Raw genomic sequence first — 16,112 nt, forward strand, 5'->3', positions numbered from 1 at the left:
GGGAGAGGCCCCAGCAGTGAGAAGGCCGCGTACCGCCAAAAAAATAAATAAATAAAAATAAAATAATAAATATATGTAATGACAGTAATCAGTTTTTCGTTTGGATATACCAAATAACAAGATATTCAAGCACATTCTTGACAAGCTTTAGCCAATATTATTCATTTACCAAATCTAGAAGAATAATCAACAAAGTAGCTATCTTTTGGTGGCATTTTTTTTTATTTCAAAGGTCCTATATAAACATGTACAATTTATATCCAACTAACTAAAGGCACTACTAGTTAAAAATTTTTTTCTATATGAATATGGATCTGCCTTATCTTAAAGTTGATCTTTCAAATCTAATTTTATGTAACAAGTTAGTGGGTAATTATTACAAAGGATTCCTCTGACTTATCCTAATGACTTCACTTAAGAGTTCATAACTTTCTAAAAAATGAAATACTTAAGCAGCATTTGTTCTTCAATATTTTTCATTAGGAATCCCAATGAAGGCACACACTGGATGAAATATTACCTGTTTATTGTAGTGTAATGTACACAAGAGGTGCTCAATAAACTTTTTTAAACTAACTTTATAGTGTTCATCGAGCTGAGTACTTTTCCAGGTACTAGTGTCATCAAACCACAGAGATTTTATCTGAGTACTTCATTGTAAACAATTATTTCCAAATATCTTTATCAAGGCGGTAAAATGTAAAGTGACGATCAAATTGTAAATAAATTTCTGGGCGGAAACCTTGGTGAGTAGTGACGATTTCTGGAGTGTTCTCTGGTAGACACACTTCTCAAATTTATGCAATCGTATACATACGATTTGAAAAAAATCTTATTAAGAAATTTCAAAACATGTTTTTCCATCTAGAATTTTCCCGGAATTGTACGGAAGGATTCAAAATAATGGATGAACTCTATACATTTCCAGGCACTAGAGGGGATGTGGCTCGACGGCGAGGTGGGCGGCGCTCACCAGGCTCCCAGGCAGTTCTTGCACCTGCCTTGTCGCGCCTATACTTGTAACCATGGCAATCAGTGGCCAGGAAGAGGTTCAGAAATGTCTGATTTGCAGCTCCGTTCGATTTTAAAGCAAAATCGCCCTCATTTGACATATTACCAAGTTCCTTTTTCCTCTGCATCTCATCGTTTGTCCAGGGGTAAGAGGCCGGGGATTCTTGTACCTCACAAAGGTTATGAGAGGAATAGGAAATTGAAAAGTAACTATGGAGACCAACTCCTCCGTGTAAAATGACGAAGGGGCACACGGAGACGATAATGGGAACGCGCCGACAGACTGAAAGCCATTAACATTGTTTCGGCCGTTAAGGCGGTTGGCGGCAACTCTCCGCCCAGCGGCGGTTGCGTCGCAGCCCGAAGCGTGACTCGGCGCACGCTCCCTTTCGGCTCCTCTGCTCACCGAGCCAGCGACGCGGCGGGGGCACGGAGAACTACCGCTCCCGTGAGGCTCTGCGCGGCCCAGAGTGCTTTACAATAGAGCTCGGTTGGAGGGCCCTGCGGAGAAGCTCCGGTAAGTACTGCTTCCGGCCATATTCAGCGCTGGACGAAGAATGGCCGAGAAGTGGAGAGTAGGGGAGAGACTCCAATGCCCAGCGGGCCGTGCGCGGGCGGCGCTTGCGCGGTACGCGGACGGGGGGGCGGTCGGGCCATTTAAATGTGTGTTTGTGGGTGAAATGGCTGCGCAGGTCGGAGCGGTCCGCATAGTACGGGCGGTGGCGGGGCAGGAGGAGCCGGACAAAGAGGGGAAGGAGAAACCCCATGCTGGGGTCTCGCCGCGGGGAGTGAAGCGGCAGCGCCGAGCGAGCAGTGGGGGGTCTCAGGAGAAGCGGGGGCGGCCGAGCCAGGACCCCCCTCTCGCTCCCCCTCACCGGCGGCGTCGCAGCCGCCAACATCCCGGGCCGCTGCCGCCTACGAATGCAGCCCCAGCCGTCCCAGGCCCTGTTGAGCCTCTGCTCCTGCCTCCTCCGCCGCCACCTTCGCTGGCACCCGCCGGGCCCGCTGTTGCTGCCCCGCTCCCGGCCCCGGGCACTTCGGCCCTCTTCACCTTCTCGCCCCTGACGGTGAGCGCGGCCGGGCCCAAGCATAAGGGCCACAAGGAGCGGCACAAGCACCATCACCACCGCGGCTCTGATGGTGACCCCGGCTCCTGCGTTCCGGGAGAGCTCAAGCACAAGGACAAGCAGGAAAACGGCGAGAGGACTGGAGGGGTGCCTCTAATCAAGGCCCCCAAGAGAGGTGAGAGCAGCCGAACTGCCCCGAGCTTGGGCTCTATCTAGGTCTCTCTCTGTTGCGATATCCCGCCCCTTTAGCCCTGAAAGACTCCAGCTCCCTGCTTACCTCCTGCTGCTCTACTCCCCTAAGCCCACTGGGGTGGATCCTGGATTTCAAACCGTTGACACCGTCTGACCTACTTGAAGCTTCTCGCTTCGAGGCCGAGCTGTCAGTTACTAACCCCCTTACCAGTTCCCCCTCCCCGAGCCTTTACCAACGTTTGTTTTCAAATTCGCCAGGGTTTCCGCGCCGCGCGGTCCTTGGCGTGGGATTAGTAGGTGGGGTATTGAAAACTGCCTGTCTAAAGTAAAGGCTTGTCGGTGAAATCCCTTTTTTCCTTGTTTTCTTTGATGGAAAGCTTGAATATTCACTCTCCTCTGCTCCACAATATTCACGAGTATGGTTTGGGGCTTTAAGGAGTTTGAATTTGTACCGAGATTAGGCTCGACTCACTGGTTGCCTTAGCTTCTTCAAGGTGAGATATCAAACGCAGTTTATCTTGGTTCTTTTTTTATGTGGAAGTAAAACTCATTTTTAATTTTCATATGAAATCTTAATTTTCAGAAAAGGGATGGGGAAGGTTTTCTCTCCCCTTTGATCCTAGAAAATAGGACCAACCAAGCCTCTGAAAAGTTCAGTAGGAGATAGTAGAGACAAGAATTCCAGTTGCTTTTTCATCTGCCCGGTGCAACAGATTGAGAATTTATTTATTTCCAGTAAACTCACTAAAGTCAAGAATATTTAGCCCAGAAAATGTAGGACTATCTGAGTGTGGGTTCTAGAGAAGTTAGGTTGACCAAAATTGCAGTTTTCATATTCCCAAGAACCTGTAGCATTTATTTACTTTCTCTTTAGAAGAAGGGTATGGTGGGGGGAGGGATAAGAATTTTGATTATGCCATGTGTTTGTATTTTGTATATGATTTTATATAATTTGTTAGAGTTGTCTTCTCAAGAAGAGTTTAAAATACTTTTATGTTTCTTAGTACTGGGGCAGTTATTACGTGTTAATGAACTAGTCTTTCAATCTCAAGTTTGGTGAGTCTTGGATTTCTTCAACATATTTGGTCTTAACCTAGGCCTAATTAATTTGTGTGTGTGTGGGGGGGCTACTTCCAGATAGTGCAGTTTGTTGCAAATAATTGCTCAGTAATTTTTTATTGAATTGAACTAAATCTTTCTTCCTTTGGTGGTATCCAAGTCTTATCCTCAGGAGTAGAATTTGTGCCAAACTGACAGGAATGCCAATTTCCACCACTAATATGCAGTGATCTTGCTCTCTTTTATTTGTGCCTTTATTTCTCACCTCATTTCATGTGTGTATGTGTTTTTGTGTGTTTCAACTGTACAGAGCTAGAGGGAATCTTAGAGATCATCTAAGTCAAATTTGTATTGTTGAAGAGTGAAAACTGAGGCCTAAAGTAGTGAAGAGACTTGTCTAGTCACAGTTAATTAGTAACAGGTACCAAAAAAAAAAAAAAAAGATCATTGATCTAATAGGGAGTAGAACCCAGGTCTCCTGAATCCAAGTTCAAGCTTCATCCTCCAGCTGCATGATGTTGCTTTCTCTGTTTGCTATTCATGTTTTACACTTTTTTGCTTATCTTTTCCCTGTGCCTTGGCATCAGAGTGACAGTAGCCAGTCCTATTAAGAATTTCTGTCCTAGCCCCCTTTTATGGGAGGATAGCGGCAAATACATGTATAATAGTTCATAACACAGTGTGCGTCTCTGAAAATTGCAGAGGCCATGTCTTTAAAAAACAAACAAAAATGAACTTTTAACCCAGTGCTGCCTGACAGAACTTTCTATGATGATGAAAATGTTTTCTATAAATGTGTTGTCCAGTATGGTAGCCATTAGTCATATGTGGCCCTTGAACAAATCTTGAAGACTTGAAATGTGGCTAGTGTGACTGAGGAACTGAATTTTTAATTTTATTTCTAATTAATTTATAATTAAATAGTCCTTTTGGCTCTTGGCTACCACAGTGGACAGTGCAGTCCAAACATTTGTGGTTTGCTAGTATGTGAAGGAGGAAAGTGGGTTAAGATTCGGTCATTTAAACATTTTAACTTTTAAAAAAATTGAGATATAATTGACACATATTATTTTTAATATTATAATGATTCATTATTTGTATATATTGCAAAATGATCACCACAATAACTCCAGTGTAAACATTTTGACTTTTGAATGAGAGACTGTTGGATTATATATTCTGGAGGGAAAGATTCCCTTGCCAAATATGTTGGGGAAAAAACAATAGCCTCCTAGCTCTATGACACACACTGGCATTTTAAAAGTTCTGAGAATCTTACAGAAAATAAACTGGTTTAACCTTTGTTTAATCCACGGTTTTGCACTACACTTTGATGGATACCTTTTGTTTTTCCACTAAATATCTTTATACTTATTATAGTGATGTGCTGGAGGCATGCCTCTGGAGTCAATCTGAGTTTAAATCGTGGCTCTACCACTTACTGTGTGACCATGGACAAATTACTTTAAGCTCCCTCAGTTCCAGTTTTCCTGTCTGTAAAATGGGGTTGTGGTATTTCTTTTATAAGATTGTTTATGGCTTAAGTGAGACAATATGTGGAAAGCACTTAAGTGTCTGGCTGTTATTAAGTACTGTTAAAACTGCTTTTTGTTATTTTATCATGCTTGATCCTTGAAACAACTCTAAGATTAATAAGGAGAGTGGCTAGACCCTTGTTATTTACAGAACTACGTCTTCCCTTTCCTTATCCGCAGGTTTTCAGAAACTCTTTTAACTTTTTATTTTGAGATAATTATATATTCACAGGAAATGGCAAAAATAGTACAGGGTGGTCTTTACTCTTCACTAATTTCCTCCGAAGGTTACATTTTACATAACTATTGTATAATATCAACACCAGAAAATTAACAAATTAACATTGGTACAATGGTGTGTGTATAATTTTGTGCCATTTTAACACCTGTAGATTAGTTTAACTACCACTGCAGTCAAAGTACACAACTATTCCATCACCACAAAGATGCCCCTTGTGCTATCTCTTTGTAATCTTAGAACTTCCTGTGTCTCCCCACCTTCCCCAACCCCTAGAAACCACTAATTTGTTCTCCAACCCATAATTTAGTCATTCTGAGGATGTTACATAAATGGAATATATATGGTATGTGATCTTTTGAGATTTTTTTCCCGCTCAGAATGTCCTTGAGATCTATTCAAGTTGTATGTATCAATAGCTCATTTTTTTTTCATTACTGACTAGTGTTCTATGGTATCACAGTATAGTCACATTTTAGTCACCTGTTGAAGGACATTTTGGTTGTTTCCAATTTGGCCATTATGAATAAAGCTTCTATGAACATTCATGTTCAGGTTTTTGTGTGGATGTAAATTTTCATTTTTCTGTGAATGCAATTGCTGGGTCATGTGGTTAAGTATATGTTTTTTTTAAATTTTTTATTTTTGGAAGATATCGCCAGACTATTTTCTGGAATATCTGTACCACTTTACATTCCCACCAGCAATATATGAGAGATCCACTTTCTCCACATCCTTGCCAGTGTCTGGTATTGTTACTATTTTTATTTTATCTGTTTTAATAATGTGTAATGATACCTCATCGTGGACTTAAGTTGCATCTCCCCAATGGCTAGTGATATTTAACATCTTTTCATGCCATCATTTGCTGTCCATATAGTCTCATCAGTAAAATGTCTCTTTAGTTTTTTGCCCATTTTCTAATTGAATTGTTTGCTTTTTTACTATTGAGTTTTGAGAATTCTTGATATATTACAGATATGTATATTCTTTATCAGAATAATGGTTTGCAAATATTTTCTCCCACTCTGTTGTTTGTCTTTCCATCCTCTTAACAGGGTCTTTCAGAGAGCAAACATTTTAAATTTTGTTAAAGTCTAATTTGTTGATTTTCTTTTATAGATTATGTTTTTGGTGTCATGTCTGAGGTCCCAAGACCTAGGTCCCATAGATTTTCTCCTGTTGTTTTCCCAAAAGTTTTATTTAACTTTAACTTTTACATTTGAATCTCTGATCCATTTGAGTTAATTTTGTATAATGTGTGTGGTTTAGGTTCTTTTTTTTTTTTTTGCCTATGATATCCAACTACTCCAGCTCCTTTTGTTGAAAAGACCATCCTTCCTCCATCGAATTACTTTTGTACCTTTTTCAAAAATCAAGTTCCACTACCTATTTTTGTACAACCTTTGAGCTAAGAATGGTTTTTACATTTTAAATGGTTGGAAAAAACCCATGACATATGAAATCATATGAAATTCAAGTTCAGTGTCCAGAAATAAAGTTTTATTGGGACACCACTCCACTCATTCAATTGTATTGTCTCTGGGAGTTTTTGCACTACAGCAGTATAGCCAGTAGTTGGGTGGGATAGACGATATGGCCTGCAAAGCTTATGATCTGGCTCTTCGTAGAAGAAGTTTGCTGATCCCTGAGATAGATCATTCAGCTGAGAGACCTGTTCCTGCACACCAGCCCGACAGTACTCAATCCAAATTCATGTATAGGTTAATTATAAATTTTGGTTCCAGACATTTGGAGTTGCTCATAAATAGTTGAAACAAAAATTTAATCTGTAAATGCTAAGGTAAACTTGCTTTGTATGTAAAATGGGAAGTATAGTGACTTTTGAAGAGCTGAAGTGTCACACTTTAGCTTTTCTAGTTAGTATATGATAGAACTGAATCTAGAACCCAGTTTTTTTGACTCATGGTCCAGTTAGCTTTTCACTTTCCACTAAGTACATTTGCATTGTTAGTAAAGAGATACTAAAATATTGTTTGATTCTTGCAAGCAACAGGCTTGAATCTTAATTAAATGATAGTTACCTGTGTCTTTTGAAATCTTAATTTTTTCTGTCCCTCTTATTGCTCATAAAAGCCTAGAACAAACTTCCTCAAAAAAAACTCCATCAAAAAAAGTAATGCTTCTTCTTAATTATTCTTGGCTAATAAATTAATGATTTTAGTAGTATTTTAATATTTTTTTAAAAAAGGAAAGGAGGAAGTTGATTTCCATAGCTCTCTTCTCCACTGTCATTAAAATGACAGGATTGCTCTTATATACTCTAGTGAGGCAGGCTTCCTTTCTCACATTTTTCATCTTTGACCAACTGCCCAACTGCTCTCACAGGGAAAGAGTCCCTAAGTCACACAACAAATTGAAATTTTCTGTGATGTCAAAAAGCTATTGGCAGGAATTTTAATTTAGAAATAGTTTATTGTTTTCAGTGATAGGAGTGGGGAATTATTGGGGGATTATACAGAGGACTGAGATAAACAGATAATCTCATTTATCAGAGCAACACCTTCAGGGACTGATATTTTACTTTACCTGCCTAGAGAGAGGCAAACAGGCCTTTAAGGACATTTTTTGCATAACCTAAATAATGTTATTTTTGTGATTATGTAGGATTATCTTGTCGTGGGCACTCAGTAAAATATTTGTTGAATGTAGTGATGCTCCATTTATTGGAGGTTTTTCCAAGCCACCTCAAGTCCATTAGTTGTAATTAGATAATTTTAGTTGATCATCTAAGGGGAGTAGATAGAGAAGGCAGAAAGAAGAGTTTTGGAGTCAGGTAAGAGTTTGAATCTAGGTTGTCACCTGTTACCTTTGTGACCTAATATAGGTAACATATCTTGTTTCAAGCTCTGTTTTTTTCTCCGTAAAAAGGATTTATATATCTACTTCACTGGTTTGTTTGGAGATTAAAATGAGATAACATACATGATCCCTAGCAGACACTTGATGAATAATAGTTTTCTTCCCTCTTTCAGAGATTTTTCCCCTTTTAATGTGATTCTCTGTGGTCCACCTCATTGTACTCTAGGTTGATAATTTCTAGCTCTAGTTTTTTTTTTTTAATTAATTAATTAATTTGGCTGTGTCGGGTGTTAGTTGTGGCATACGGGATCTTCCTTGCGGGGTGTGGGCTTCTCTCCAGTTGTGGCATGCAGGCTTAGTTGCCCCGCGGCATGTGGGATCTTAGCTCCCCGACCAGGGATCGACTGAACCTGCGTCCCTTGCATTGGAAGGCGGATTCTTTTCTTTTTCCTTTTTCTTTCTTTTTTTTTTTTTAACGGTACGCGGGTCTCTCATTATTGCGGCCTCTCCCGTTGCGGAGCACAGGCTCCGGACGCGCAGGCTCAGCGGCCATGGCTCACGGGCCCAGCCGCTCCGCGGCGTGTGGGATCCTCCCGGACCGGGGCACGAACTCGTGTCCCCTGCATCGGCAGGCGGACTCTCAACCACTGCGCCGCCAGGGAAGCCCTCTTTTTTCTTTTTTTAAAAAAAATTAATTTATTTATTTTTGGCTGCGTTGGGTCTTCGTTGCTGCGTGTGGGCTTTCTCTAGTTGCGGTGAGTGGGGGCTACTCTTCGTTGCTGTGTGCGGGCTTCTCATTGCGGTGGCTTCTTGTTGCGGAGCACGGGCTCTAGGCACACAGGCTTCAGTAGTTGTGGCACGTGGGCTCAGTAGTTGTGGCTTGTGGGCTCTAGAGCGCAGGCTCAGTAGTTGTGGCACACGGGCCTAGTTGCCCTGTGGCATGTGGGATCTTCCTGGACCAGGGCTCGAACCCGTGTCCCCTGCATTGGCAGGCAGATTGTTAACCACTGCGCCACCAGGGAAGTCCCTGGAAGGCAGATTCTTAACCACTGGACCACCAGGGAAGTCCCTCTAGCTCTAGTTTTGATATCCCAGAATTATTGCCAATTATTTCAAGAAATGTTATCAAATATTATTATTATGAAAATGATAAAAATGGTGAGGGAGGACTTAGTTGTGTGTCAAATACTGAGATGAGGGCTTTATATTCATTGTCTCATTTAATTCTTACAATAACTCTGAAATAGATACTAGCATTAATAACATTTTAGATGGTAAAAGTTTAAGGAGATTTATGCGCTTGCCCAGAGGTCTTAGTGAGTAGTGGAGCTGGGACATTAACCTGGGTGTGTCTAACTGTAAAAGCATCTGCTCTTCAATAACATACTCTACTGCCTCTACAATTAAACTTTTTGCAGTAATAATAGCAGTTAACGTGTGTTGAGTATTTGTCATGTTCCGGGACTATTCTAAATACTTATATGCTTTGTTTCATTTACTCTGCACACTGATTTTATGAGGAGGTACTGTTGTTTTCCCCCATTTTACTAATGAGAAACAAGGTACAAAGAAATTAACTTGCAAAAGGTAATACTGCTAGGAAGGGGTAGGACAGGGATTCAAATCTAGCCAATCACTCTTAAACACCATAATTAGAGGGATGGCAGGTAAAGTAAGGCAGTGTTGTAACTGTACAGTGATTTACTAAAATGGTGGCTTCCAGATCTGCAGTTTTTTGTTTTTCCTTTTTAGTCAGGATGTTATGTGGAGCTGGAAGAACTTTTAATAAGACCAAAGAGAATTTACTTTCAGAAAATAAAACTTTAGCCTTTATTCTTTATTATGATTAATAAAATATAAAAAATTATAATTGTTTTGCTTTTGCTCATCCACCATAATTTTTAGGAAGTGAGGATATTACATATTTTTCAGTTCTAAGCTGTAATTCAAACATAAGAATGGTGTTAATGAACTTAAGTTTTGTAGTGTGGAAAGGTAATTTCTTTTTCATTAATGAAAGCTTTCAATAGTGATGTTAAATAAATGATACTATTTAATAGCTGATAATATTAATGGTATTAGCACATATGAGGATTTTATTGATAGTGTCATGTATTAATCTATAGTTATAATGACCTTTTTTAAGACAGCCAACAGTTTATCTCTCAGATGTTTGTATCTTCCTCTGTAGAGTTACATACTTCTTTTTATATTTAATTTCACAGTTTGATATGTGAAAGCTTTTCTTAATCACAGATACAGTGTATCTTGGCTCTTTTTCTATAAAAGAACTGGTGTCAATAAATATTCACTTCTGCACTGTAGGGAAATACTCAAATTATTACTTCCTGAATACATTCTCTGGAAAGCTAAAAACACTCTACCAGAAATGGAAAGATTGTGAAGACTTGAGACATTGATTTTTTTAAAAAATTGATATATAATTGACATACAACATTATGTAAGTTTAAGGTATACAACATTGATTTGAAATATTTATTGCAAAAACTTTCTTTTAAATAACATTTTTAATGCTAGGAAAGACAACCCCAGTATCATTCTTCTAAAGCACCGGTGACTAACTTACTGTAATAACCTTTAACAACTTTGTGTATGTATGCCATTCTCAATTAGTTGCCATCACAATAATTCAAAAATAAATTTTGTTTATTCATGGAAATTCATTAGCTAGTGTGATACAAGTAGTCTCAAATTTCTGTATAAACAAAGGCAAGTTTTATCTCAGCCTTAGATAAGAATCAAAATTTGAAAAATAGGATTAGTGAGGAGATTGAAATTTATTTCATATTTTAGACTTTTATGTTGAAATATGAGATTACAATCAATTTAAGGCCCTTTTCATTTCCTTGTGCAGTGTTTTTTTTGAGATGGGTTGTGTTAGACTAATTAAATCGTTCTCATATAAATGAGTTTTGGAATGAAACCCACAGAGCCTTGGCCATGATAGAAATACCATTGGTAAGCTGATAGTAGTATAGAAAATGTGTTACAATCAAGGCAGCTCCTTCTTGGTGTTAATTTCAGTGGCAGATCTAGGTCACAATTCATCTTCTGCATACCAAATACCTCCTCTGAAGCTTAAAATAACCTATCTATTCATAGGTATTTTTTCTTTTTCTTTCTCTTTCTTTTTCTTTGCTTTTTTTTTTTTTTTCCCCTGTGAAATTGCCAAAACATTTAGCAGAGGGTAATTAGATGACTATTTTAAAATTGGTCTAACCTTTATATTTAATGGCATTAACATTTAGTTGCTTGGGAGAATTGCCCAAATTACTGATTTGATATATGGGAAAAGTATTTAGATTAATTTTATCTGGTAAGAAATACAAATTACTGTTACTACGTATTTTAAGAATTCTCAAAGATTTAGTTACATATAAAATAAAAGATTGCTTTTCCTCTTGCCACTTTAAACAATCTAATTACATTATATTTTGGTATATGATTTCAGTTTACCTATAAGTGATGCTTGCAAATGAAGGGCTTTCTTTTTGTTGTTTAAAATCAAATATTAAACAGAATGAAAGTCATTTGGTATCTGTACACTCACTTTAAAGTCTGACTTGTACATTTAAATATTTTCCTTAGAAGGTTTTATAACTTCTGTAATATCTGGTGACTTGGAATGATTTTGTATTGAGTGGTGCAATTTGTCATATATTTACACATTATACCAAGTAAATTCTTTACTGTAAAAGTTATTGAACTTGTTCTTCCCAGATGTAGTAATAGGATTAATTGGAGTATCTGTCTTAACACTGAATTACTTGAATCATGTCAGAAGTACTGTTTATGGGTGGATAAATTCTATACAATAAATACCACACCAAGCTTGAAGGTTGGTCAGGACTATACCTGTTATTTAATCCTGAATATTTCTTGCTGGGACTATTGCCCAACTAGTAAATAAAGATGCTGTTCTATTTTTGGTTTATCAATCTGTGATACTCCTTTAAAAATTAAAAGTAATATTTTAAATTATAAAAGTAATGTATGTTTATTGTAGAAATTAGAAAATATAGGTAAGCAAAAAAGAAGAAAGCTAGACATTTATAATCCTATACCGGCCTAGATAACTAGCATTAATACCTTGGTGTATATTTTTCCAGATAGTTTTCTGTGTTGTGTATATATGAAATATATATAGATAAGTCATACGTTTTTCTCTTTAGGTCCTTTGCTTCTCTCTAGAATATTTTTCCCTAGAAAACATTGCCTGGCTTGTCTTATTATTTAGGACTCAGCCTAAATGTCATCTCCTAAAGAGAGCTTCCCCAGCATCTAGAGTAGCATACTGATACTTTCTCTTTGAAGTCCAAATAGATTATAAGGTCCAAGAGGGTAGGGATCATATGTCTCAGTCAACACTGTATCTCTAGTGCTCAGCAGTGTCTCTGGCATATAGTAGGTACTTAATAAATGTTTGAATGAATATTTAATATTATAAAAATAAGATCAGATTATACATATGTTAGATGCTCTGGAAAGAAAGGTAAGATACATACCACTGACCTTAGATTGCTTACAGTCTAGAGGAAAGGTGGAAAATTAATGTGTTAAGTGCTGTAATAGGGGAAGTACAGTATTAAGGAAGCACATAGTAGGAGTAGCTATCCAAATTGGGTGGGAAAGAGTTGTTAGAGAAGGCTTTCTGGAAGCGTGACAATGTAAACATTTCATAACCTTGTAATTTGTCAGTTCTTTTTACCTATAATATAATTTAGAATGGCTGGGTAGTATTTTATCAGTATGTAAGTACCAGAGTTTAATCCATATTCTGTTTTTAGTCATTTAGGGGATTCCCTAAATAACACTGTTGTGGATATCTTTATGTTAACTTTTCTTAGTTATTTTCTTGGGTAATTTTTACTTGGGGGTGGAATTTATGGGACCAAGAATTATAAATATTTCCAAGGCTTTGGTGCATATTCATTTTGGGGGTACCAAATTGCCCTCCATGAAGGTTGTACCAGTTTATATTTCCAGCAACAGTGTATAAGAATTCCCTCCCACCCCCAGTCTTGCCAATTTGTTAGGCAAAATGGTGTCTTAACAGCTTAATTTGTCTTTGATTCGCCTGTATATATCATAGTAACTTGTAGACAAACAGCAAAATATGGCGAGCTTTAATTTAGATTTTACAGTGGTTCCTGAACAGATATTCCATACAGTATGGCATATGTGAAATTATTTGGATATTATCTTTAGTTTTGATTGTAAGTCATATTAAGTTATATGCTTACCTTTGCATTACCTACTTTTTAGCATAATTTTCAATCCAGAATATTTTTGTATTTTAAGATCTTTGTCTCATTCATTTTATAAACATGTAAATTATAGTGGCAAATTCAGAGAAACTGAGAATAGGCTATTTAATTTGAGATTGCATACCTTAAGAAGCTTGTATGTTGACATTAGGCCTAGCAACTAACTTCTTTTTAATTATTGTGGCCAGAAACACCAGATGAAAATGGTAAAACCCAGAGAGCTGATGATTTTGTCTTGAAGAAAATAAAGAAGAAAAAGAAAAAGAAACACCGAGAAGATATGCGAGGAAGACGCCTTAAAATGTACAATAAGGAAGTACAAACCATCTGTGCTGGCCTGACCCGCATCAGTAAGGAAATCCTCACCCAAGGACAAATAAATAGCACTTCAGGAGTTAATAAGGAGTCCTTCAGGTATCTGAAAGATGAACAGCTGTGTCGATTAAATTTGGGCATGCAAGAATATCGGGTACCCCAGGGAGTACAAACACCTTTTATGACTCACCAGGAACATTCTATTCGTAGAAATTTCTTAAAAACAGGTACTAAATTTAGCAACTTTATTCATGAGGAACACCAGTCCAATGGTGGTGCTCTTGTCCTTCATGCTTACATGGATGAACTCTCATTTTTGTCTCCAATGGAGATGGAGAGATTTTCTGAGGAGTTTCTTGCTTTGACATTCAGTGAAAACGAGAAAAATGCTGCTTACTATGCTTTAGCAATAGTGCATGGAGCGGCCGCTTATCTCCCAGACTTCTTGGACTACTTTGCTTTTAATTTCCCCAACACTCCAGTGAAAATGGAAATTCTGGGCAAGAAAGATATTGAAACAACCACCATTTCAAATTTTCACACTCAGGTAAGGTAAAATCATTGTTAAATTATTTAGTAAATACAGGTTACAGTATCTCAAAAGTTTTAACTTCATTCTGTTGCATAGCACATACCAGAACACTTTTGATTAAAATTCATGGTGGTAAAAGTGGTTAAAATTGTTTTTTTATAACTCTGATTGAAAAATCTTAATTCCTGAAGTTCTTTGGGATGTGGCTTCTTACTTGCTTGGTCTAAGAAATGTTTTATACATGTTTTATGTCATTTTTTGTGGAACAAATTTTTGTGGAAAATCAGCTTGAAAACCAATTCAGTTTTTCACAATTTGGATAATGTTTAGTATGGAGGATGTGATTTCGATCTGATAGCCTCAAGGTAACTTTAGTTAAGACTTACCTTTTATGTCATAATAAAACACATGAGGGCATTGGCCTGTTTATTTGTCAGGTTTTTGCTGTTCTTGTTTCTCTTCTTTCAGTAACTTGTTGGCAGTCTGTCCCAGAAACATACCCCATTTATGTGACTTGGAAGTGTCACTAGGAAGACCGCCATAGCCTCTGCTCCTTCTGCCTTTGCACTGTTGTAGGTGAAGACATTTTCTAAAGCCTTGCTTAGGCAGCTAGGCTTAAGTCAGCAGGGAAACCTCTCCTTCCTAACCAGTGGTTTTTAACCAATCATTTTTTCAATGAAGTTATTTTAGGGCATGAAAAGTGGTTGATAATGTGTCCTAGTTTTTTTCTTGCTTGCTTTTCTCATAAGGATTATGAACATGAATGGTCAGCTGTAAGTTTGTATTATAGATATAAATTCTACACAGGTTTAGTGGAGAATATTTCCTCTTTAGAGATTTATGATTATATAACCTATTTTTTCAGGTTACCTAATAATTTGCTGCCATTCTTTTCCTTAAGATTTTTTTTTTAGGTGAATAGACTTGCATAATAAGACTCTCAGCTGCCTGCATTATAGTGGTTTCAAGCCACTTAGATATATATGAAACCTTCTCTAATTTGAATCTTTTTAGTGATTCTTACCATCCTTACCTCCAATGAGGGGAGTATCCAGTTTAGATTTACGAGCTTCAGAATTTCTCTAATTGAAGTTCTCTCTGCAGTAGAGAGAGCAGGAGCAGCCAATCTGGAGAGGTCGCAAGATGGGGCTGCCCAAGATGTTGGAACACGATGTGCAATAAAGGGCTTCGTCTTGGATTTTGGCCTTGTTACCACAATCAGGTACCGAAGTGCTGACTTTTGTAGTAGATTTTGTTTTTTCTTTTTTTTTTTTTTAAAGGAGTTTTGCCCTTTGAAAGTTAAGGAATCCTATTTTTATAAATATTGGAAAAGGGACTGAAAACAGTGCTTTTATTATAGTCCATAATCCTCCTAAGTCCCTATTTAACAAAGAAAGATATTGCTGAGAGCAGAATTAATGTGCTCTATCATTTTTTTAGTTTAGAAAAATGCAGCAAATTTTCTCTTCTAATTGATAGACCAGCAAGCATATCTGAGAAATAAGCCAGAAACTTGGGGGGAAAGAAAGTCTTGGTTTTGTAATGGTGACTTTTTAACTTTCATATTAGTCTCTAGAGGATCAAGCTTATATGTCAATAGACAGTACCCAGTCTAAATAGTTAATAGAAGAAAATATCTCTAAATATTCCCTGCTGATTTTTGTCCTCCAATTAATTTTTTAATGGAGCTGAAATTTAAATGACTGTACCAACAACTTACCTTGAGATTTACTTTGAGATTTATAAAATAACCACTTTTTAAGAACATATCAGTTTATTATTAAGTTAAATATCATTAATTACTTCAACCACATAAGAATATTGAGGACTAGTAAGTAAGTCTTGTGCTCTGGTGATCCGGTAACTTAATTTTATTTATGAATTTTCAGTCATTGGAGAGACATACGGGGTGCGTATAGGAGGTTGTCGTAGCCCACGAAACTATTTCGCAACCAGAATCTTCGGCATACGTTGGGATGGAAGCTAATACAGTAGTTCAAATTTGTTTAGCACTTCATGGTTTATAGAAATGCTTTCACATTCATATCTTAA

General features: G+C 37.5%; 1 protein-coding gene across 2 annotated transcripts in view; it reads left to right on the top strand.

Annotated features, from left to right (window-relative positions):
• Positions 1–1,556: 1,556 nt before the first annotated feature.
• Positions 1,557–16,112, top strand: part of RSBN1 (round spermatid basic protein 1) — a gene marked incomplete at its 5' end in the record, with an annotated part of 42,532 nt that continues 27,976 nt past the window's right edge. Inside the window, 2 exons of one of the 2 annotated variants that reach the window (XM_082651240.1) lie at positions 1,557–2,253; positions 13,402–14,075. In XM_082651240.1, coding sequence (XP_082507366.1) covers positions 1,569–2,253; positions 13,402–14,075 — 1,359 coding nt within the window. The remainder of the gene's footprint in view (positions 2,254–13,401; positions 14,076–16,112) is intronic. The other variant, XM_082651239.1, reaches the window with a different exon arrangement.

Source organism: Grampus griseus (assembly GCF_964374135.1).
Source record: "Grampus griseus genome assembly, chromosome: 1".
In the NCBI taxonomy this organism is placed as follows: domain Eukaryota; kingdom Metazoa; phylum Chordata; class Mammalia; order Artiodactyla; family Delphinidae; genus Grampus; species Grampus griseus.